At 40.0% G+C, this 24,126-nt stretch overlaps 2 protein-coding genes across 9 annotated transcripts; both read right to left on the bottom strand.

The window, feature by feature from the left end:
* Positions 1 to 796: 796 nt before the first annotated feature.
* Positions 797 to 7,155, bottom strand: LOC103699828 (putative disease resistance protein RGA3). 2 transcript variants are annotated; one of them, XR_005506890.1, is made up of 4 exons: positions 6,910 to 7,155; positions 3,210 to 6,430; positions 1,136 to 1,187; positions 797 to 1,028 (listed from the first exon to the last, which is right to left on the bottom strand). XR_005506890.1 is itself a non-coding variant. In XM_039115729.1 (3 exons), exon 2 carries the CDS (start codon positions 6,398 to 6,400, stop codon positions 3,239 to 3,241), a length of 3,162 nt encoding a protein of 1,053 aa, XP_038971657.1. In that variant the 5' UTR covers positions 6,401 to 6,430; positions 6,910 to 7,155; the 3' UTR covers positions 797 to 1,028; positions 3,210 to 3,238. The 2 variants fall into 2 exon arrangements, 1 of the variants encoding a protein (XP_038971657.1); XM_039115729.1 differs by lacking the exon at positions 1,136 to 1,187.
* Positions 7,156 to 11,248: 4,093 nt separating this feature from the next.
* Positions 11,249 to 20,984, bottom strand: LOC103713855 (putative disease resistance protein RGA3). Of its 7 annotated transcripts, XR_005506892.1 has the most exons (5): positions 20,715 to 20,978; positions 13,962 to 14,224; positions 12,036 to 12,333; positions 11,618 to 11,920; positions 11,271 to 11,510 (listed from the first exon to the last, which is right to left on the bottom strand). XR_005506892.1 is itself a non-coding variant. In XM_008800903.4 (2 exons), exon 2 carries the CDS (start codon positions 16,753 to 16,755, stop codon positions 14,362 to 14,364), a length of 2,394 nt encoding a protein of 797 aa, XP_008799125.2. In that variant the 5' UTR covers positions 16,756 to 16,789; positions 20,715 to 20,984; the 3' UTR covers positions 14,231 to 14,361. The 7 variants fall into 7 exon arrangements, 1 of the variants encoding a protein (XP_008799125.2); XR_005506896.1 differs by lacking the exon at positions 12,036 to 12,333 and having other exon boundaries at positions 11,249 to 11,510; XR_005506895.1 differs by lacking the exon at positions 13,962 to 14,224 and having other exon boundaries at positions 12,086 to 12,333; positions 20,715 to 20,984.
* Between the last annotated feature and the right edge of the window lie 3,142 nt (positions 20,985 to 24,126).

Raw genomic sequence — 24,126 nt, forward strand, 5'->3', positions numbered from 1 at the left:
AAAAATGGCTATATAGGTTACATGGGAGTCATCAAGGACGCCATTGTTCTCAGTCCTCTTAGAAAGCTAATTGTAATCCAAATTAAATATTAAGCATATAATATTAGTTAATGTTCTCTCATACCAATATTTACAGTTCCTAATGCCGCCTACAATCTTCATACTGTTTTTACTCCTGCATAATTTATTTTATTAGTGACAGTGAAATAGACAATGATAGATCAATCTAGAGATGAGAAACAATTAAACATTACTTACTCTGGTGGCCAAAAGCAACCAAGTAAATCCTTAATTCCAAGGTCCCATCATTGTATCAATGGATTCGGCCTTCCTCAAGGCTTAGATGCAGAGCACCTCTAACGATGCTATAATCCAACTTTTGCATCAGCTTGAGTGTGGACATACATTAACTTTCCTTCAATGGAATTTTAGTTTGGAAAAAGAGGCTGCAACAAAGGAATTCAAGCTTCAAGAGTGGTTCCATTTTGAGACATTTTTTTCTAGTTCTCCAAACATGGAAAATAGGAGCACAAAATTTGATAGGCTTGGTGACAAAGAAAGCTAGGAAAGGCCAAATATCCTCCGTGATGTGCAATTATATTCCCAAGGGTCCAACATCCCACAATGTAACATGTTAGAGTTCGGCTCCTAGCAATTGGAACATCTAGGCATTCTGATTTTTGCTTCTAACATATCAATATAATTCCGACAAATAATAGTTTTACCTTTACTTATATTTCCTTTGCATGTGCTAGCATTCCTTTCACATATTGCTAAACAAATAACCATCAAATAATTAGAATATAAAAAGAAATACCATCATATTCATAGTATCATTGCATGAGTTCATAACCAACATACAGAATTCCAATTTACTTGGTCTTATAAAAGTAGTATTTGGGTGAAACAGCCATTAAGTACATGCCAACAGATGAAAGGTAGTTCCTGCTGATACATGAAGACCTATCATAAAGTTAGAGCACTAATATCTTCCTCCAAGGTCCTCAAATTGGTTGCATAAAATCCATCTGCAAAAGAAAAGAAAGAATGACAGCAACATCAAGTCAAAAAAATGATCACTGTTGTGAGTACATGTGAAGTACTTCAGAAAATCAAGTGAAAAATATGCATGTACCATGAACATATATAATTTTCCAAGAATTCACCTACTCCATGCTGACAGTTTCCTGCATGTCCTTGAATTAGTTGACAGTAAACAATAAGATGCAGACTTAGGATATAAGGGATGGAAGAGAAGCATGATTATAAATTTCGGCAGCAGTTCTCTTCAACCAAATCCTCAAATCCTTCATATTCAGTATCCAATCCCCAAATTAGGAATTCAAACAAGCTAAGCCAAGCCAAGTAGAAGGCTGCTTAGGCTCAGTTCTGCGTGGACTACGGATGCTAAAACAGCAAAGATTTCTACGTATGATGTAAATGCAGAACACCGTCTCACAAATCTAACAACAACAAATATTTGCAAGGATCACCCAAAAAGTCACCGGAAAATTTATACAAATGGCTATAGCATATTTCTAGGCTTTTAAAATTCAGGTTATTTAGAACCGAGTTTTAAAAAAAATATATATTCTCCTTTAATGTCCTCTTCTCTGCACAATAGAGATTTTGGATTGGAAAGTCACTCAAAATATTGAACTTAGCCCTGTGGCACTTTTTTACCATTTCACTAAGTGAGAAATAACCTTAGCAATTAACACTCTAAGGACAAAACGGAATTATTTCGGAAAATCCTTTCCACTTGTAATCTTATTTGAACTCTAAAAAGAATGGCCAGTACTTGAAATTCTAGAGTCATAGTGGTAATTTGAATGCTCTTTTGTTCCAAAGAGTTGGGCTGTGTATCCTTTCATTTCTGCCCGCATTCAACCTTCCTTAAGGTATACATTACTCTCCAACTTAACATAATTTCTTCCATAACCTTCCATACTTGAACTGGGAAAAAAATGACGCAAATCCTAGCATCTCTGGAGTGCTCTGTTTACTTCTGTACTTGCAGTCAAATTTCTTTCCTAAGTCAGTACTCATAGCACATTTCAGTTAACAACATTTTAGGCATCTTCTCCATTTCCGCAATCTCAGGGTACTTCATAAGCACTTTATCATTCTTGTAATGTATGCTCCATGGTGTCTTTCAGAACCATTTCACTTTTATGTTTTGACAGCTTGCATGTCTGTATATATGAGCTAGTTTTGGCAAACAACATCTAATGTCAAATTTTTGCTATTACCAATAAAGTTCCCCAACATTGCAATGCACTATAGTTCCAATCAAATAGAACTAACAAATAACCAATTTGGTAAATACCTCTCATATCATGCTCACAAAAAGCAACATATTATGTATCAAATATCATGATAAAGTTTAGTCCGCCACTTAATATCTTGCCCAAGATGCAGTCGAGTGAAGTGGTCATTCTTGAGGTCCTAAGGATACCGGTCCAATTTGGTTTCACTAGGCTCGAAGCAAATATGGATGGGCATCAAATCAGATAATAAGTGCGTGTGAGGACTCGTGCGGGCGTTTGTTTAGTCCCACATCGGTTATTCGCTGGATAGATCTTGGGTACTCATACAAGATCAAGGAACCCAAATAATAACTTCCGGCTAGCCATTTTGGGTGAGATCCTGGGTTGTTACAAATGGTATCAGAGCGGACCCGGCTCATAACTTATGTGGATTAAGGAACACTACAGCACGGATCCATTGGGGTTGACCACGGACTGATCGTGGTGTTTGTGATTAGATTTGAATGGATTTGAACCCTTAGCCTGACGAGGACGTCAGGGCTTGAACGGAGGGAGTATGTGAGGACCCGTGCGGGCGTGTGTTTAGTCCCACATCGGTTATTTGCTGGGTAGATCTTGGGTACTTATACAGGATCAAGGAACCCAAATAATAACTTCCGGCTAGCCATTTTGGATGAAATCCTGGGTTGTTACAGTGCGGCCTGTGGTAAAACAATGATTCTACTCCGGAGACTCTGTATACAATGATGATATCTCACCAGATATGTGTAGGCAATTATAGAAAGAGATACCATTTGCAAATTTATCGCAGCTTAATAGAGAAGACTAGTTTAGCCAAACAAGATTTGGATAGGAATTCTAAAATGTACGATGATATAGAGAAAAATCCCATTTTTGTTCGACAAAAAGAAGCATGATATTTGGAAAACAAAATGTTACCTCATTGCGAAGGAAGAACCATGTGTGCTCTACTCATGATCTTCAACATAATCAGTTAAGTTGGTGCTGAACGCAGAGGGACTCTTGGAGATGTATCCGGATCCATAAAAATCTTTGGCATTTACATAGGGGATAAGTTCAATCTTGGGCCAATCTAAGCCATCCTTGAGGCATCTGCGGAGTAGTTGGTCAGTGCCCAGGATCTCAAGCTTGTTGAGTGCAAGGAAGTCGGGTTGTCCTCCATGTAACCCCTCTGGTAGGGCCCGCATTTGAGGATTTATCAGGCTTAATGTTTGCAAGCTAGGAAGTTCTGAAACAACATCTATATTAGGATTGTAAGATATTTCCAAATGTTTGATGGAGGAAAAGCTCCTGATTGCCTTTAGACTATCGCACATTGTTATCTTCAGCATTGTTAGGGCAGTAGCATGGTGAACAAGGCCAGAAGGAAGGGACCTCAACTTTGGACAAGCATAAAGTGTCAATTCTTCTAACTTTGGTATGGCTATCAGTCTGTCATCATCCTTCACCTCCCATTCCCATTCTTCCAAATCGTCCAAGTGTTCAAATACCAATGTTGTCAACTTTGGAAAAATTTGCATCCTGCCACCTTGATCCCTGCTACAATCAGATTCCTGACCCAGAAATTCAGTCCCAATCTTTTTGACAGCAGATGCTCCATGTATCCAGAGGGAATCCAAGTTTGGGAGCTTCCCTAGTGATGGAAGTTGCAGGCAAATGTCACACCCTATGAGCTCCAACCGTCTTAGATCGGAGAGGAGCAAGTCAGTACTGCTAGATGCTATCCAACTCGGGAAATGGAGTCCAAAGAAACCTCGGATGGAAAGAGATTCTAGGTGCGGTGGTGGGCAGAGCGTCACCTCAAAGATGTTCTCAATTTTTTTGATCACTTCTTCGCTGTAGCCAAATGCTTGTCCATCATCATCATCAACTGTAGGAGGTTCGCGCCACAAATTTAGCACTTTAAGCTGCAACATGTCCCTCAGTGCATTTACTCGTCCAACCTCAACCTCATTCAATGCCCTTTCCAGCTTCTGGATACTGAGCTCTTTAAGCTTTCCTAGAGATCTCAAGTGTTCCAACGTACACCAACCACTATCGCTCCTGTTGTTCCTGACCACAAAACCCGTCAGTGTGTTAAGTCGATGCAAGTTTGCAATTTCAATAGGTATACCCTCCAGTACTGCTCCAAAAAGGTCAAGACACCGCAGGTTGTGCAACTTTCCGATGCCTTTAGGAAGGCTGCGGAGAGATTCGCAAGACTGGAGGATCAAGAACTGCAGATTTACAAGGTTTCCTATGCTCTCTGGTAGCTCACATATGCCAGAAAATGACAGATCTAAATAACGTAGATGTATGAGAGTTCCCAAGGAGTCTGGCAATTTTTTGATCGAAGAGTATGAAAAGTCTAGTACTCTTAGACGCGGTGTCTTCTTAATCAGATTATTGGCATCATTCTCTTGCATCACGTGTGATGAGGCCAAGCGTGGCAGCAGAGTCCTCAAGGATTTGTGCCCTTCCAATGCACCAATAAATGCTTGGCGGTTTTCTTCTGTAACACGACCCCGCAAGCGACGTGTCTTCACTGAAGATGAATTAATTGGGACATCAACCCCATCTTTCACAGCCAAATTCTCATCTCCTGCTAAAAACCGAGCAAGGGACCATAGTAGATCATGCACGGTGCATTTAGGAAACTTGTATTCAGTACAGGGATGTGGTTGCAAAAAACTCCTCTGAATAAGTTCCCAATAACAATCTTCACCTAACTCTTCCAATGTCACCTCTCCTTCTTCATGGATGAACCCTTCAGAGATCCAATAATAAATTAGTTTGTCACGATCGAATTCATAATCCTCAGGGAACAACGAGCAATATAAAAAACACTGCTTAAGATGAGATGGCAGGTCTTCATAACTCAACCATAGCGCTGGTTGAACCTCTTCGGGAAAGTGGGTCGAAGAAGACCAAGCATTGCTTGAAAGGGTTTTAAGCACTCTCTCCCACTCCATCTTTGTCCTGCTCTTCGTGGATAATACTCCTCCAATGGTCTTAATAGCAAGAGGGAGACCACCACATTTCTCAACAATCTTCTTTCCGATATCCATTAAATGTTCGATGTCTCCCTCCTGCCCACTCAAAACCACCTTCTTGAGCAGCAGTGCCCAACCATCTTCAGCAGACAAGACCGCCACTTGATGAGATTCTACAGCCTTCATTTGCAATGCAACCCTTTGGTTTCTTGTGGTCACAAGGACCCTACTTCCAGTTGCCCCACTCTGCAGGGGGTTTCGGAGTAAATCATTCCATACGTTTGGGTCCCACATGTCATCCAAGACAAGCAAAAATTTCTTATTTGTCACAGTATTTGCCACCTTGGGCTCGAGCTGTGCCCTGCTAGAAGCGCCTCCTGAATCGCCCTCCGCATGAGTGATGATCTCTTTCAGTAGACTGATCTCATCAAAATCTTTGGACACGCAGACCCAAAGCTTCATCGGGAACTTGGTTGTTATCCTTTCATCATTAAAAATCTTTCGAGCAAGAGTGGTCTTGCCAATTCCCCCAGTTCCTACGATGGCATATACAAGAATGTTTTCCCGACTATCCTCCTTGATCAACAACTTCACCAGCTTGTCGGTATCCTTCTGGATATTGGACCCTACAATATCAGGCTCAGCTACGGGAGATGTCTTCCTGCCCACTCGAGAAGTGGATCGGTGGTCACCGCGGTCGGCGGAAACGAGCTGGAGATTAAATTTACTACTAGCTGTCAAGATGTCGTCCAGCCTATGATTAAGGCTTTTGATTCTCCTGCCAATCTGATGAGCAAACACCGTCTTGCCAAAGCAAGAGCAAGAGAAGAGGCAAGAGCAAGGTTGACGTCCCGAGGAGACTGCAGCTTTAGATTTCTCGGCCTCGATCTGATCGAGGATGTCGTCAGCGTCGTACATGACGTCCTTCAGGTTCCTGAGCCAGTCGTCTATGGCTTTGCTCTCAATCTTTTTACTTTCAGCATCGGCGAGGACAGCGTTTATTGTTCCGAGGCCTTTTTGGAGTCGTTTGATCTCGCCCTTCACACCCCAGAGCATGGCCACCTCGTCCTCCACCAAAGCGGCCAGGCCATTAAGGAGCTTAGAGACGAAGACCTTAGCTATAATCGACATCTCCATTCTTGCACGATGATTTCTAGCAACCGAAATCTGAAAGAGAGGAAAGCAGAACAAAGAACACCTGGGATGTGAGTAACCAATTAACAAAGATGAAAAGTAAGCAAAAGAGGTGGATTACAATAAAGAACTTATACCCACGTCTACATTCAGAGAACTACTGACACTTTTTAAATGCGTTAGTTTTAACAATAGATCAGATGCTAAGATTAACATACTGATGCAAAAAGGCTATGGAAAATTTTCACTTAGATTATACTTATAAACATCTGAAGACCATAACAACTGAACTGGATGTCAATTCAAGCAATCCCACAATTGGGATAGCCTCTTCCTGTTTCCTCATCCCCTATTACGACCGAAAACCAATCTATCATCACCAAAGAACCCAAGACAAGCCTTCCAAACCAAATTTTCTTGCAGCTTGTGGCACATGAACATAGAGAATTATAGCGAAATTAAGATAAAATACACCAAATTTGATCAAATCAAAAAAAGGGATAGAGAATCACCAGAAGGCGGCCTGGCTGTAGAACATAAACAGAAAGGAGGCCGAGGAGAAAAGGGCCAGTCCGAGCCTCATATACAAGCTGGCCGTGGTGCCGGCAGACACCGGCGCATCATCCATCGGACGGCCCGCAACACGGTGGCGCACGATAGGAGCGCAGTTGCATATGATGGACGGCCCCGATTGCCTCCTCCGGCCACCCGAGCACGTCCTAAGAGCCCCCGCCGCTGCAAGTTATCCTCTTCTTCCCGTGATTTAGAACGACTAGAAATTCGATTAGCCTATGTGGTGGGCCCAACTTCTGCAACGTATTTGCAGCATGACGGCTCCCGCGAACCAGCTTTTGTCGTCTTTTAATTATTATCCACTTAAGAAATACTTTTTGTCACATCCGCTTTTGTGTGGGCCCAAATTAGTGGGATGATTCGAGAGTGCGTGAATAAAGGCCACATTTCAGCTTGAAGGAAGTTTCCTCGAACTTGCGTTTTCAAGCGCATGGTAATGATTATCGCTAGGTTCCATCATTTTAGGGATGGTTCTTGTTCATATCAGGCCCTATGGTGATTTGAAAGACATCCTACTTTTCTTGTACATTACTCTACAAATTAACATAATTTATTCCATCATCATTCTATAGAAAATCCCTTTACAGCTACTCCTTCGCAGTAATACTCATACATATGCGCAAACTTTTGCTAATTAACCCTAGGATAACTAGAGCTAGGTTACTATTTTAAAGTCTGAACTATCAAGCGCAAGTTCAAATTTCCTTAATAGTACTAACAAACAATATGAAACAAATAAGCCAATAGTGTTCGTTCAATTATAAGATTAGGTTCTCGGTCCTACGTCATATCCAATAAACATGCCTACATCACGATAAGAACTTGCACAGGTATAATTCGTGAATCAATTAAACCCCCTTGTCTCGTGACTCGGGAGACCTAAAGCTTTCAAATCTTCAACCACATGGAAAAAGGATGATGAGCGGGGTTGTCCTACAAGTAGGTAGATGACTAGAGCCCAGATACATCCTGCATTGCAACTATCACGTCCCGAACCAATGTCATAATTTATACCGAATAACAAAACTAGTATAATTATAAAATTTAACCATTCATGTGGTTTTAGTGATGGTCTATTTATTTATCTTGTCACTCGTGATTCTAACTACAGCAAAGTACCAAGCATCCTGCATCTTTGAAAGAAAAAAAAAAGAGGTGATGCAAGTTTTACAGCCCAGCATGAATACCCACACATCCACATCAAGTATAAGTTTGAAAATAGCAAGAAACTGTTACATACATAATGAAATCACAAATCGATTATCAATAATGCTCGAATAACTAGTATACATATGTATATCAAATATCAATAGAAATTCAACCACTCAAAAGTGATATATCATACGATATCTTGTAAATCTTTAATAGTATTTTGAAGTAATTTTCCATTTCATTCCTTTTTAACCCAATCCAGATCCAAGGTTAATTATTTTTTCGACTTCTGGCCAAATTTCGGTGACGGGGCAATCGATAGTGTCACATTTCTAACCTACGATGGAGCAATCGATAGTGTCTCATTTCTAACCTATTCTTATAAGTTAACCTATTTCTAACGAGATCAGTTCAGAGTCCTTGTTCATTCAATCAAGTTCACATCTACATACCAATTCTTCTTACTTCTAGCTTTAGACAAACCACGGTTACGTTGATAGAAAAATCAATAAGTGTCACGTTTTTTGCCCGTGACGGAGTAATCAATATAACATAATTAGTCTAAAGCACCACAATCATTAATCTGATTATGCAAATATAAGTTAACTCATATATGCATCCATTATACTATCAATCACAAGCATACAAGAGCAAAACATAATTTAATATAGAAACTATCATAAAAGAATTCTTGTATCTTACTTATCTTGATTATTATCATATCATACATATATGTACAAAGTTTCTATAAATATGCAAGTGGGTGCACAAGGATTCTTATCTCTATCGCAATCCAATGCAGCTACAATGCTACCAATTCAATAGTTCCCTAGATCTCCATGTGACCCGATGTTTATGCATGAGTCACCAAGGGGTAGTAAAAAAAAATTTACGAAAGGATAAGGTATATACATGTGTATCTAATCTTTGTCAGCGTGCAATATATATGAACCACAAGTACCATTTAAATCCTGGCCTTAGACAAATCAATAGAGGCTTGGTCGATCTTGTGTTCCAATCCGCTCGTTGGTGGCTGAGGCATCCGACTCCGGCTAGGGGCCGATGCACGAAAGGGGCTAAGCCCCTTGGCAACGAACACCAGCAGCGACAATGGTCTAAAAGAAGGGAAATGAGGCAAAAACAGGGGTTTCGTATCCTAGTTGATTTATGTCCGATTTTGCGGCCGGTAGTCGTGCTTCGAGTCATAGAAAGAAGAAAAAGGAAGAGAGAAAAAGATTGCAGTGTTACCTCGATTTCGGAGGTGTCGACGACCCCAATTATCGGCAAGCATAGTGACAAAATATCGTGACTTTGAAGAGAGAAAAGAGGGAGAGAGGACCATGGCACTCGATGGTGGTGGGGGCTCGCTCTTATAGAGGAGCCCTTAAGGGTTCTCGGGATCCCAGGACTCCTTATCTCGGTTGAGATTGTCGGAGAGAAGGACGACTCCTCTTAGGAGTCCTCCTTGGCTAGAATATGGACGAACATGATTCGCCCTCCCCCTTCCCCCTCTTTGGGCCGAGCTTAGGCCGATCAAATGGAACAGGCCCAAGCAGGCGTTCACAGATTTTATTGGAACGTCCATTATATTCTAGTTATATCATAGATAACAAAATTCGCTAAGCAGCTACCAAAATAGAATAGTAATTATTTAATAGAAATAATCATAATTATTTGATGCTTTTATATAATTAAAATATTTTATTAGCTCAATTTTCAAGGCATTTCAGAAAATAAAATTTACCATCTGTGTCAACACTTGAACATTGTTGCTCATCAATTAACAACTATTATTTTATTTTCAAGGCCAATGAACCAAGTATAATTTCCCATGATCTACGGGCCAAACCCATTTTTCCGGTAATCTCAGGAAGGGCAGTATGGTAAAAAGAAAAGCAAAAGCTTCTGGAGTGTCATGGTGCCGGTTTTCAACGCGTTTAGGCGGGGCTCGGACGCGTCACATGGGCGGGTGCGGGCTGGTGGGTAGGTTGGCCATTTCGGACTGTTGCTTTCTGAGACGTGACATCTCTCTTTGGGGCGTTTGGTAACCCCAATAGGATCATCATGGTGACCTAATATCTCAATGCTGGGATAATTTGATTCCCAATGATCTAAAATCAATGTGTTTGGTAGGTTATGGTTCAGTGATTAAAAATTTCCGGATATCCATGAGTAACTTATTTGGTATGGTGCGGAGATCCAAGATCACTGACGACATAATACCACAAATACCCCTAATATATTTTAGATGGATTTTTTTATGTGTTTTTAATTCTCATATCAAAAATTTAAGTCAATATGCTAATTTATATAATAGCTCCATAATTTTGTCACATATTCTACTTTTAGTAGCCCTTATCATATATTTATTAATCATATAAAATATATTATAATAAAATATTAATATATTTATCAATATATTAATTATTAATATATTCTATAAAAATATATTTATTACTTCTATAAATTATTAATCTTATAAAAATATGTTATTTTCATTATAGAATTAATATTTTTATTTGTACTTATAATAGATTTTTTTAATACTAATAATTATTTTGATTAAAAAATCAGGTAAATAGGAGTAATATATTAAATATTTTCATTATATAAATTAAAATATAATAATATATTTATACTATAATTTAAAATTATCCTTCAATAATAATACGATTAGTAATATATTATAATATAATATATATCATTAATATAATATATAATATCAACATAATATTATATATATATAATCTTGACATAATATATTGATGGTATATTGATATATCAATTTTTCTGCTAAATTGAGGGGTATTTTTGTCTTTAACTTTCAATTCAGGATCACTACTCTGGGGTTATTTTAGATTTTCAATCTCAAAGACGGGTATTGCATCACTAGTTGGGCGGCGATTTGAGGAATGAAGGTGATTTAGAATCACCGCCACGTAGGATCACTATGGTGCAACCAAATGCAGTATCTCATCACCTCCCTCACCATCATTCTTGATCCTGAGACGGTCACTCCATACCAAATGCCCTCTCTGAGGCGTGACACTCTGAGTGCTCAAAAAAATCCAAGGAGATCTAGAAAAGGGAGAGAGCCGAGGGATTTCGGGAATTTTTTTAAAAAAATAAAAAAAATGTTCGTGCCTTCGTCACCAAGGAGGAGTAAAAAAATTTTACAGAAGGATAAAGGTATATACATGTGTATCCAAACTATGTCTACGTGCAATATATATGGCCTCAGGCAATATATATGGCCTCAGGCAAAAAGAGAGTCGTGGCCTTTATCAGTGCATGCATGCAAGCATGCACACAGTCTTTTAGCTGCTTCCAAACCCCTGGAGCCATTAGATCTTGAGATGTGCGATAACAGTCCCAAGGGTCCAGCATCCTACAATGTAACGCGTTAGAGTTGGGCTCACTAGCAATTGGAACATCTAGGCATTCTGATTTTTACTTCTAACATATCAATATAATTCCGACAAATAATAGTATTACCTCTACTTATTTTTCCTTTGCATGCGCTAGCATTCCCCTTCACATATTGCTAAACAAGGAACCATCAAATAATTAGAATATAAAAAGAAATACCATCATATTCATAGTATCATTGCATAAGTTCATAACCAACATACAGAGTTCCAACTTATTTGGTCTTATAAAAGCCGTATTTGGGTGAAACAACCATTAAGTACATGCCAAAAGACGAAAGGTAGTTCTGCTGATACATGAGGACCAATCATAAATTTAGAGCACTAATAGCTTCTTCCAAGATCTTCTGATTGGTTGCATAAAATCCATCTGCAAAAGAAAAGAAAGAACGACAGCAACATCATGTCAAAAAAATGATCACTATTGTGAGCACATGTGAAGCACTTCAGAAAATCAAGTGAAAAATATGCACGATAAAATTCACCTACTCCATGCAGACAATTTACTGGAAGTCTTTGAATTAATTGACAGTACCCATAAGATGCAGACTTAGGATATAAGGGATGGAAGAGAAGCATGATTATAAATCTCGGTAGCAGTTCTCTTTAACCAGATCGTCAATTCCTTCAAGCTCAGTATCCAGTCCTGAAATTAGGGATGCAGACAAGCTAGGCCGAGCCTAGTAGAAGGCTGCTTAGGCTCAGTTCCGCATGGACGACGGATACTAAAACAGCAAAGATCTCGCCACATATGATGTAACAGCAGAACACCGTCTCACAAATCTAACAACAACAAATATGTACAAGGATCACCCAAAAAATCACGGAAAAATTTATACAAATGGCTATAACATATCTTAGGTTTTTAAAATTCAGGTTATTTAGTACTGCGTTAAAAAAAAAATATTGTCCTTTAAAGACCTCTTCTCTGCACAATAGAGATTTTGGATTGGAAAGTCACTCGAAATTATTAACCTTAGCCCTGCGGCTCTTTTTTACCATTTCACTAAGTGAGAAATAACCTTAGCAATTAACGCTTTAAGGACAAAACAGAATTATTTCTGAAAATCCTTTCCACTTGTAATCTTTATGTGAACTCTAAAAAGAATGACCACTACTTGAAATTCTAGAGTCATGGTTGTAATTTGAATGCTCTTTGTTCCAAAGAGTTGGTCTGTGCATCCTTTCATTTCTGCCCACATTCAACCTTCCTCAAGGCAAATATTACTCTCCAAATTAACATAATTTCTTCCATAACCTTCCATACTTCAACTGGGAATAAAACGAAACAAATCCTAGCATCTCTGAAGTGCTCTGACTACTTCTGTACCTGCAGTTAAATTTCTTTACTAAGCACATATTTCAGTTAGCAACATTTTAGGCATCTTCTCCATTTCCACAGGTCTCAATGTACTTCATAAGCACTTTACCATTCTTGTAACAAAATCGATGGTGTGAAGTAACAGTGAGTTATAAAAAACAACATCAGTGCCGGAAATAAGTCTCTTTGATTAAATATATAACCACATAGCTGAGGCTCCATGAATAGATTTCGTTCTCTTCGTAAAGCAAAGCAGAAGAAACGCCAGAATAAATGCGAGATCGAACAAGAGAAAGACAAGACTGCAAATATATCGGAATGAAAGGATTGGGAGATAGTTTATTTTACCACTGGGTTGGGGTTGGGTTTGGTGAGCCGGCTTTATTTTAGTGGGAGGCAGAGTTTGGCCCGGGCGAAGCTATGTGGAATGTTACAACCGTTTGGTCAAGTTCAACACAGCCGTCTGGGTCATAGACTTGTAGGGTATTGAATCCAACCGGCATTCTCTAGGCGAAGCCACACTAAGAATCGAATGGCTTCTACCTGTATTTCCGTGCATCTTCTGAATTACCAATCCTTAGCTGAAAAGGGGCTGTTTACCTTGGCCTATGAATTACGAGTTGTATAGGGCTGTAAGATATTGTAACGTTGCATTCATGAGTTCATGGGACCGGTTAGTGTTTAGAGAGGCTACAGAATTTCCAAATTCTATTTGGTAGTGATAGAAACTTGGAAAATCTCATGGAGGACATCTAAGTGCAGCAGGAAGTGGTCATTCTTGAGGTCCTAAGGATACTGGTCCAATTTGGTGTCACTAGGCTTGAAGAACCATGGATGGGCATCAAAACAGATAATAGGTGTGGCCTGTGGTAAAACAATGATTCTACTCTGGAGACTTTGTATACAATGATGATATCTCACCAAATATATGTAGGCAATTATAGAGAGATACCATTTGCAATATTATCGCACCTTAACAGAGAAGACTAGTTTAACCAAACAAGATTTGGATAGGAATTCTAAAATGTATGATGATATAGAGAAAAATCCAATTTTTGTTAAGCATGATATTTGGAAAACAAAATGTTACCTCATTGCGAAGGGAGAACCTTGTGTGTTCTACTCATGATCTTCAACATTATCATTTAAGTTGGTGCTGAACGCCGAGGGACTCTTGGAGATGTATCCGGATCCATTAAAATCTTTGGCACATACGTAGGGGATATGTTCAATCTTGGGCCAATCTAAGCCATCCTTGAGGCATCTGCGGAGTAGTAGGTTAGTGGCCATGATCTCAAGCTTGTTGAGTGCCAGAAAGTCAGGTTGTCCTCCATGTAACCACTCTGGCAGGGCCTGCATGAAAGGATCTCGCAACTTCAATGTTTTCAAGCTAGGAAGGTCTGAAACAACCTCCGGATTAAGGCTGTAAGATATTTCCAATTCTTTGACAGAGGAAAAGCCCCTGATTGCTTTTAGACTATGGCAGAATGCTATATTAAGCTTTGTAAGGGCAGTGACATGCGAACAAGGCTAGAAGGAAGAGACCTCAACTTTGGACAATCTAAAAGTGCCAATTCTTGTAACTTTGGTACGGCTATTAGTCTGTCATCATCCTTCACGTCCCATTCCCATTCCTCCCAATTGGGTAGGTCATGAAATATCAATTTTGTTAACTTTGGAAAAATTTGCATCCTGCCAACTTGATCACTGCTACAATCAGGTTTCTGACCCAGAAATTCAGTCCCAATCTTTTTGACAGCAAATGCTTTATCTATCGAGAGGTAGTCCAAGTCAGGGAGCTTCCCTAGTGATGGAAGTTGCGGGCGAATGTCACAATTTGAGATAGCCAACCGTCTTAGTCGATGCAAGTTTGCAATTTCGATAGGTATACCCTCCAGTTCTGTTCCAAGAAGGTCAAGACACTGCAGGTTGTGCAACTTTCCGATGCCTTTAGGAAGGTTGCGTAGATAATCACAAGACTGGAGGATCAAGAACTGCAGATTTACAAGATTTTCTATGCTCTCTGGTAGCTCACTTATGCCAGAAATTGACAGGTCTAAATAACGTAGATGTATGAGATTTCCTAAGGAGTCGGGCAATTTTATGATCTGAGGGCCTGAGACGTGTAGTACTCTCAGACACGGTGTCTTCTTAATCAAATTGTCGATATCATTCTCTTGGACCACATGTGATCCTGCCAAGCATAGTAGAAGAGTCCTCAAAGATTTGTGCCCTTCCAATGCACCAATAGATGCTTGGCAGTTTTCTTTTGTAACATAACGCCGTATGCGACGTGGCTTCAATGAAGATGAATTAATTGGGACTTCAACCCCATCTTTCACAACCAAATTCTCATCTCTTGCTAAAAACCGAGCAAAAGACCATAGTAGATCATGCACAGTGCATCTAGTAGACTCAAACTCACCATAAAGCGGGGGATATGGTTGCAAAAAACTCCTCTGAACAAGTTCCCCATAATAATCTTCACCTAACTCTTCCAATGTTAGATCTCCTTCTTCATGGATGAACCCTTCAGAGATCCAACAATAAATTAGTTTGTCACGATTGAATATATAGTCCTCAGGGAACAACGAGTAATATAAAAAGCACTGCTTAAGATGAGATGGCAGATCTTCATAACTCAACCATAGTGCTGGTTGAACCTCTTGGGGAAAGTCGGTCAAAGAAGACCAAGCATTGCTTGAAAGGGTCTTAAGCACTCTCTCCCACTCCGTCTTGGTCCTGCTCTTCATTGATAATACTCCTCCAATGGTCTTAATAGCAAGAGGGAGACCACCACATTTCACAACAATTTCCTCTCCGATATCCACTAAATCTTCGATCTCTCCCTCCTCCCTGCTCAAAACCACCTTCTTGCGTAGCAGCGCCCAACCATCTGCAGCAGACAAGACCTCCACTTGATGATGAGGTCGTACAGCCTTCATTCTCGATGCAACCCCATGGTTTCTTGTGGTCACAAGGACACTACTTCCAGTTGCCCCACCTTGCAAGGGGTTTCGGAGTAAATCATTCCATACTTTTGGGTCCCACACGTCGTCCAAGACAAGCAAGAATTTCTTATTTGTGACAGTGTCTGCAACCTTGGTGTCGAGCTCTGCCCGGCTAGGATCGCCTGCTAGACGCCCCTCTGGAATCGCCTGAGCGATGACATCTTTCAGGAGACTAGTCTCTTCAAAATCTTTGGACACGCAGACCCAGAGCTTTATCGGGAACTTGGTTTTTATTCTTTCTTCATTAAAAATCTTCCGAGCAAGAGTGGTCTTGCCAATTCCCCCGGTTCCTACGATGGCATATACAAGAATGTTGTCCCGACTATCCTCCTTAATCAACAACTCCACCAGCTTGTCCGTATCCTCCTCGATTTTGGATCCTACGATATCAGGCTCAGCTACAGGAGATGTCTTCCTACTAACTCGAGAAGCGGATCGGTGGTCACTGTTGTCGGCGGAAGAGACCTGGAGATCAAATTTAGATTTCTCTGCGCAGATGTCGTCCAGCTTACGATTCAGACCTTTGATTCTCCTGCCAATCTGATGAGCAAACACAATCTTGCCAAAGCAAGAGCAAGGTTGACATCCAGAGGAGACTGCAGCTTTAGATTTTTCGGCCTTGATCCGGCATTCGTCGAGGATGTCGTCAGCGTCGTACATGATGTCCTTGAGCTTCTTGAGCCACATGCCTATGGCTTTTCTCTGAACCATTTTACTCTCAGCATCGGCGAGGACGTCGTTTATTGTTTGAAGAGAATCTTGGAGCCGTTTGATCTCGCTCTTCACACCCCAGAGCATGGTCACCTCGTCCTCCACCAAAGCGGCCAGGCCATCAACGAGCATAGAGACGAAGGCCTCACCTATAATCGACATCTTCTTCTTGCACGATGATTTCTGGCACCAAAATCTACAAGCGAGGAAAGCAGAACAAAAAACACCTGGGATGTTAGTAACCAATTAACAAAGATGAAAGATAAGCAAAAAAGGCGGATTACAAGAGCATCGGACGAGAGAAGACGCCTCACTGGCAGCTGGATTTCGTTATCTTCCATTAACTTGGGTGTCCTCTCCGGAGCTTAATATATTCTGAGTTCTTTTATTGGGATTCTTTGTTCGTTAGACAGCCTTCATTAAAGTATGAACTGTTTTACATCTACTTATTGCTACTTGTTGCTTCATTAAAGAATTTATTAGACATCGACTTAGTTTAAATCAATTAAATTGAGCGAGAGAATTACCTTACTTCCTCCACATTCCATCAAAATACTTATTGCTGCTTCTTGGTGGAATCTATTAACCCCTTTCTCGGCTTTCAGCTCGCGTCATTAGAATATTATCTAATAAATCTAACCATCAAGAAGAGAATATCCCAAGATGGCAAAATAAAATTTGCCTTGGTCAAGGTCCTTCCTTTTTAGTTTATAAAGCACTCTCAAGCAATGAAAACAACGTATACCTCTCTTGGCATTTTGTTCAAAAATCAACACTTCAAAATTCTTTTATGCCAAATTATCTAAGACAAGCACGTGTAACAATGGTTCAGGCTGTATCTTTCGCGAAAGAATGATTCATCTTCTTTTGCGACATGAACTATTGAATTGCGCAATGACGACTTCAAGATCTGTACAAATGGATGGAATAAAAAATTTGGAGTGCTTTGAGATCTATGCAATGTTTAATTCAATGGTTGATATCGTGAAAAAAAAATCAATCATTCTTTCGTACGAAAGATATAGCCCAAACCTGTGTAACAATGCCCCATGCCTAAAATCATCTAAGATTATCAATAGCCATTTAATAAAACTAAGGCGCAAATTAGTCTCTATGTTAATCATTTTCAACCTCAGTCTTTATCGATCCAAGTATGGCGCACAGATTCAAACCTTTTTTTTTAGCAATACTCGTGATTTGTACCATAGACCAGGCTAATAATTGCTGGAATGAGTGGATTGTTTTCTGAGAAATTATAACTGATAATTGATTAGGTTATTAGTGTGCGAAATTGATTAAATCAATTGGTAGAATGAGGTCGATTAACAGATAGATCCAATTTTACTTTAGTAAAGGGATTTAAAATTTATAATGGGATGAGAATATTGCAAAGAAATAAATTTCATGAGAGAGTAATAACTCAAAAGCAATAAATGATTGAATTTACAACTATATACATTAATTAGATTTGAAGGGAAAAAATGGCTCTTCAAACACTTGAAGTTACATTATATAAGTTCTCTCAAATGCATAAGGTTTATGTCGTTTTCCTTGAATAGTAAATAGTGTGCCTATAAAGTAGAGCTTGTGGGGATGTTTTTCTCGTATCCTAAACTTAATCCATACACACGTAGAAGACAAACTGTTTGTAATGCATCCAAATTCATGCTCATTATGTTCACTTACACTTTCAGGTCTCATAAAACTAAAATGGGGAAAAACTGGAGGACCTTCTAATTGTTCTTATGCAATGTAACGGAGAAAATGCAAGAAAGAAATTAAATAGAAATTGTGATATAAAACCGCTCAAGGTGGAGAAGATAGAAATGTTCTTTATGTTGAAAGACAAAGTTAGTACTATAGCAAAATTCTTTCTACACCTAATTAGCCTTAAAATTTGTGTTTATTAGAAGATAGTGAGGTGGGGCACAGATGGAAGGGAAAGTGAGAATACTCAATAAATGACTTGATAAAGAAAAAAATTGAAATCTAGAATAGAGTCAATGAAAAGGTGGCTTGTTCACTGATCAGTTTATATTTTCACAGTGCATACTTGTATTTCTTCTTCTTTTCAAACATAGCATGTAGCCTATATAGGTGGCAATTTACTCTACTCTGTCGAATATCCGACCTAATTCGACCCAAATAGGGTGCGTTATTTTGGACACATTTAGAGATGATAGTGGGGATGCGTCTTTATTCTAAAACCTACAGCAAATTTGGGGCAAGTATAGATAATAGCTATACCCACCTCGAACTAGATTTGATTATATATAAGCCTTGATTATTATGACGATAATGGAGAAAAAATTTTGTAATCAATTACGAGAACAATTAAACATGTGAGAGGCTACAAGATAATGCTAAGTTTTATCTCCTTTTAGTTGATTGCTTTTTTAAATTTGAGGAACATTTCACTTCCTAAGAAAAAATATTTCTCTTTGTTATTTCTATTATTATTGAAAAGTTGGTTTGTCAGGTTCTATGTCTTGGACACTTATCTTATTTAATGTTATATAAAATACTGAGATTTACTTTTATATTCTTCTTTTATTTGTTTGCTTTATATTTAGAAAAAAAAAATTCTGCAGCTTTACCCATCCCAACCTATTCCATTTAACTCTACTGAGCCCATCTTGAGCTGCGCATATGGCAGGTAGGAGTATGTGGGTCTTGATTTTAGGGTAGGTATGGATAATAGCCTACCTAACCCATACCCACCCCCTTGCCATTCTGGTAGCTTACCATTTTTTCCCTTTCTATGTCAATCGATAAGTCCACGGGTTAAAGACTAGACGGTGCTAGGAGTGGCAATTCAGGCAGATTGAGTTAGATACGAGTTGGGTCGGACATCGGTTAGGTTAAAAATTTGTTAGCCCAAATTATTTATGAAACTAGTCAAAATTTCAAATTTGAAGCTGACATATTTATTAAATAAGTAGCCCAACCGAACTAATTTAACCTATTTACTAAACAAGTCGAATCAAGTTAAATAGTTTAAATAAGTTAGGTGGATTTTTATCGGATTAAATGAATTCAAATAGGTTGAACAGGTTAGTCAGATCAGCTTAAATGGGATAGGAACAAATTAAGCAAATCTTAAACGGATCAAACAGGTCTTTTTTTTTGTTGTGGGGGGGGGGGGGGGGGGGGGGGGTACATAATCAAACAAGTCTTAAACGGGTTAAGTAGGTCAGGACCCAATCCAAATATTAAATGTATCAAAAGGGGTTAAATAGGTTAAATGTTCAAATCTGAACCCATTTATATCCAAACAAATTAATAAATAGATCTAGGGGAGTTGGCCCATTTATATCCAAACAAATTTATGTCAAATATGAAACTACTTAAAGTAAGCCGGGTTAGATTGATGGGTCAAGTCAAAATTTGCCATCCTAGATAAAGCCAACTAGAGTTTGCTAAGTTGGTTATCATCTCTTCCCATAGCAGACCACACCCCCCTCCCCCCCCCCCCCCCCCCCCCCAAACTTTTTTTTTTTTGATGGAAATTAGCTGGGGTTCTTAATATGGCAAATGTTTTACCTCTATAGAAGCTAATTTTAATTTCCAATAACTATGGACCACCTTAGGGCCTTGTTAGCCAATTGAATATAAAAGTATAATGGTTTCAAGGTGTTTCTCATGCACGTATACTTTTTATAGGCACAAAAAAGTTGTGAAATTTTCTCAAAATACAAAAACCTTGCAGAACAAAAATAAAATCCAAAATAAAGAACTTACCTAACCACGTCTACATTCAAAGACCTACTGACACTTTTTAAATGGGATTAATTTTAACAATAGATCAGATGCAAAGATTAGCATTCTGATGCAAAAAGGCTATGGAAAATTTTCACTTCGATTATACTTATAAACATCTGAAGACTATAACAACTGAACTGGACGTCAATTCAAGCAATCCCAGAATTGGGATAGCCTGTTTCCTCATCCCCTATCACGACCGAAACCCAGTCTATCCTCTGTCCTCACCAAAGAACCCAAGACAAGCCTTCCAAACCAAATTTTCTTGCAGGTTGTGGCACATGAACATAGAGAATTATAGCGAAATTAAGATAAAATACACCAAATTTGATCAAATAAAAAAAGAGATAGAGGATCACCAGAAGGCGGCCTGGTTGTAGAACTCGACGCAGACGGACATAAAGAAAAAGGAGGCGGAGGAGAAGAGGGCCAGTCCCAGCCTCAGATACAAGCCGACCGTGGTGCCCGCAGACACGGGCACCTCATCCATCGGACGGCCCGTAACACGGCGGCTCACGATGGGAGCGCAGTTGCATATGATTGACGGCCCCGATTGCCTCCTCCGGCCACCCGAGCTCGTCCTAAGAGCCCCCGCCGCTGCAAGTTTTCCCCATCTTCCCCGGATTTAAAACCACTAGAAATTGGATTAGACTCTGTGGTGGGCCCAACTTCCGCAACCTAATGTGGTGGGCCCAACTTCCACAACCTAATGTGGTGGGCCCCGATTGCCGTGTACAAACTTTTGTCGTCTTATCCACATAAGAAATACTATTTATCACATCCGCTTTTGTGTGGGCCCAAATTAGCGGGCCGATTCGAGAGTGGGTGCACAAAGACCAAAAGGCACAAGACCGCTAACCAGAAGTTGCGTGGGATGCAAGTTACATACTCTAGTGTCACTTAAAAAGTCTGAGTGGATGGGCCCCAATGACTCGAGCAATATCTGGGTCTTCTCGCAGTCCAGTCCTTGCTAAGACCGACCAAGTTCATGATACTCACCGTTGTAGTTCATGATATCTGGATCCATCCCATCTGTATTTTTTATTTTTTTTTAACTTTATGAACTGCACTCACATCTGCTATCGCCGTTGTACTTATTAAAAAAAAAAAAAATAGGACCAAAAGATCATGCTCAGCGTAACTTTTAAGACTAATGGCACAAAATGGTTTAACTGTTCTTGCAGGATTCTAATCAATGGAGGGATGTGCAATGGTGTGGAACGCAGCACGGCATAGAAGCTCTGCCGTTGTATCAATGGACGTTCTTGCATACTAGCTTGATGTACGAGGGACTGATTCAAAACTTCAGAATCGAATGGAATTTGGTTTTGCATTGTAAGCTTTGTCGAAGTTCTGCATTGGATGAAACATAATTACCAATCATTTGTGCATATAGGTGTTCTGAGTGCTGAAACAAAATGGCTGACCATAGTTTCTGAAAATTTATGCCAGATGTAACAGCAACTGTTTTCAAGTTGCTAGCCTTTAGTAAAAGAGTTTCTATACTCATACAGTATTCTTTAGGAAAAGGATGGCAAAAGCCTGGTCTTTTTTTGGGGGGGGGGGGGGGGGCAACAGAAAAAGGTCGCAGATTTCTGCTTTGAGCAAGAGAAAGGAAAGAAGCAGAAATAAGAGGCTTCCTAAGCTGTGAGAGAGTTTGGTAGCATTGGAAGGCTAGGATTTTTACCGTTTTGAGATAATAAGACATCTCAGGAATGAAAAATTTTACTGAAAGCATTTCCCTAGGATTTGAATATGCGTTTCCTAAGGTGAATATATATCCCATAAATGTATCACGATGTCCTTTAGGTACTTGATTTTAAAAACAGATCTTCCACTAAATTTTTCATTATTTTCCTCAAGAGTTAAGTTTATCGCTTTCCTAGTTTCAGAAAAGACTCCAGAGTACATAAAAATGCGGAAAAAATTAAGAAAAAAGGTTTACGGTAAAAAAATAGCAAATGGTAAAATGGCAATGATCCAGCCTGAGATAGAGATGCAAGACAACGGGCAATCAAAGGACTCATGATAAGTTCTCATAATATTTCAGTTATGTCTTGTTTGATTGGAACAATCCGTAAATATTACAAGTGCAAGGCTCACAGATGAAAGAAATTTTAGCAGATACGAGTTATCGCAGAAAAAAGTTTCGATTCACCCAGTGGAAGGATGCAAACTTAGAAAGAAGGATGCACAACTCTATTCTCACACCTAGTGGAAGGACCCAAGACCCTAGGTCTCTCGACCATAAACCAAGCCATCTCATCCCTCTTTATTATTAAAAAACTATTTTTTTATTCTATTTTATCCACGTCGACTCCGACTAGGGACCAGGGAGTCACGGATGAGGCCTAATTCAGTCACCGTCATGGTCGTCTTGTCTAGTTGCAGTCACCTTCACAGCTTGTTGATGTGGGGCCTTTCATCTTCTTCTTCTCCTTCTTTCTTCTTTTTTTTTTTAATTCAAAAAAAAAGGACGATGAGAACCTTACTCGCATAGCAACCCCACACTGCCCCCTTCTCTGCTAGAGCATGTTCGATTCAGATCATAAATTTCCGCATGCCCTCTCCACTCGTGGTTACTCACGTATGAGTACGTCACCCCAGCACCACTCCGATTGCCAACGGACCAGAAGTGCTCCCAACAGCAGCGTCCAGACGTAGGGCATCCGGTCTCCGAATTTAACCGATATCTGCGCATTTTGAACCTGGACTACCCTGGTAGACAAGCCCCGTTCCCACTGGGCTACCATTTTTCGCTCGATGAGCAGAGACCATGAGCTCGGACCCGGTGCAGATCATCATTGCTTTTTGGTCGATAGGCAAAAGAATTCATCCAAAACATGCCAATGGAACCGACCGCCACTGCATGGGGAGGACTGCTCGTTTCTTGTGGAGTATATAAGAATGTTGAGTTAGAAAAGAATGCAGCAAAACTGGTATCTCTTTGGGATTGAACCAAAGAATGCTGAGAAACTATATCTCGCGATCGAACGTGATAGTCGTCGACAAGATGTAGGATGGGGCTCGAAGGTTAGGATTTTGATGAGGGGCAGAGGAATTGCAAAAGTGCCCGGCTGTAATTGGATTGAAATAAAGAACAAGATCCATACTTGTTGCTGGAAATTGGACCCGGGGGCTGCCGCGAACCAAGGGGGGAGGAGCTCCGCTGCCGGGACGGTGGACGGCGGTTGCGTCGACTGGTGGCGTCCTCCTGGAGAGTCCTGCAAGAAAGCCGGTGGCCGGGCTTTCCGGCGCCGGCCCTCCGAAGCTTAAGTCAGAGGGGGCTAATATGTGGAGGGAGTAAAGGAGGAGAATGTTTGTTCTCTGTGTGTATCTTGTGTCCGTTCTGTGTTGTTCTTTTCTTTTTCCCCAGGTTCCCTTTTATAGGAAGATATTATGTTACCTGGGAGGTGACAGGGGGATTTGTCCTCTTTTGTGATAATTGGGCATGATTTTGCTCATTAATGGCGTAGTGGAGAATAAGGCCGGATCAGACCGGAGTCAGGAAGCTGTCGCGGTTGATCGGACCCGTTGGGGTGGTTGAACCACTGGCCGTGGTGGGCCTGGGGTTCGTAGATGGTAAGTGCATTAATTGCTGAGTGAACCGGCGGTCAGGAAGAGCCATACGCTTTGATGGTTCAGTGATCCGGAGATCATCTTGAGCCGTGTTCATTTAATGACTGAGTGCATCGGAGGCCTGAGGAGGTCTCATGCATTAATGATGGGTCGTGCCGAATACATGTGGAGATCTCGTGCCTTGATGACTTA

This window comes from Phoenix dactylifera, unplaced genomic scaffold, assembly GCF_009389715.1.
Source record: "Phoenix dactylifera cultivar Barhee BC4 unplaced genomic scaffold, palm_55x_up_171113_PBpolish2nd_filt_p 000007F, whole genome shotgun sequence".
Lineage (NCBI taxonomy): Eukaryota > Viridiplantae > Streptophyta > Magnoliopsida > Arecales > Arecaceae > Phoenix > Phoenix dactylifera.

Bases quoted from the DNA above. Each gene is read 5' to 3' on its own strand.
- LOC103699828 (XM_039115729.1), bottom strand. From the start codon at position 6,400: ATGGAGATGTCGATTATAGCTAAGGTCTTCGTCTCTAAGCTCCTTAAT.
- LOC103713855 (XM_008800903.4), bottom strand. From the start codon at position 16,755: ATGTCGATTATAGGTGAGGCCTTCGTCTCTATGCTCGTTGATGGCCTG.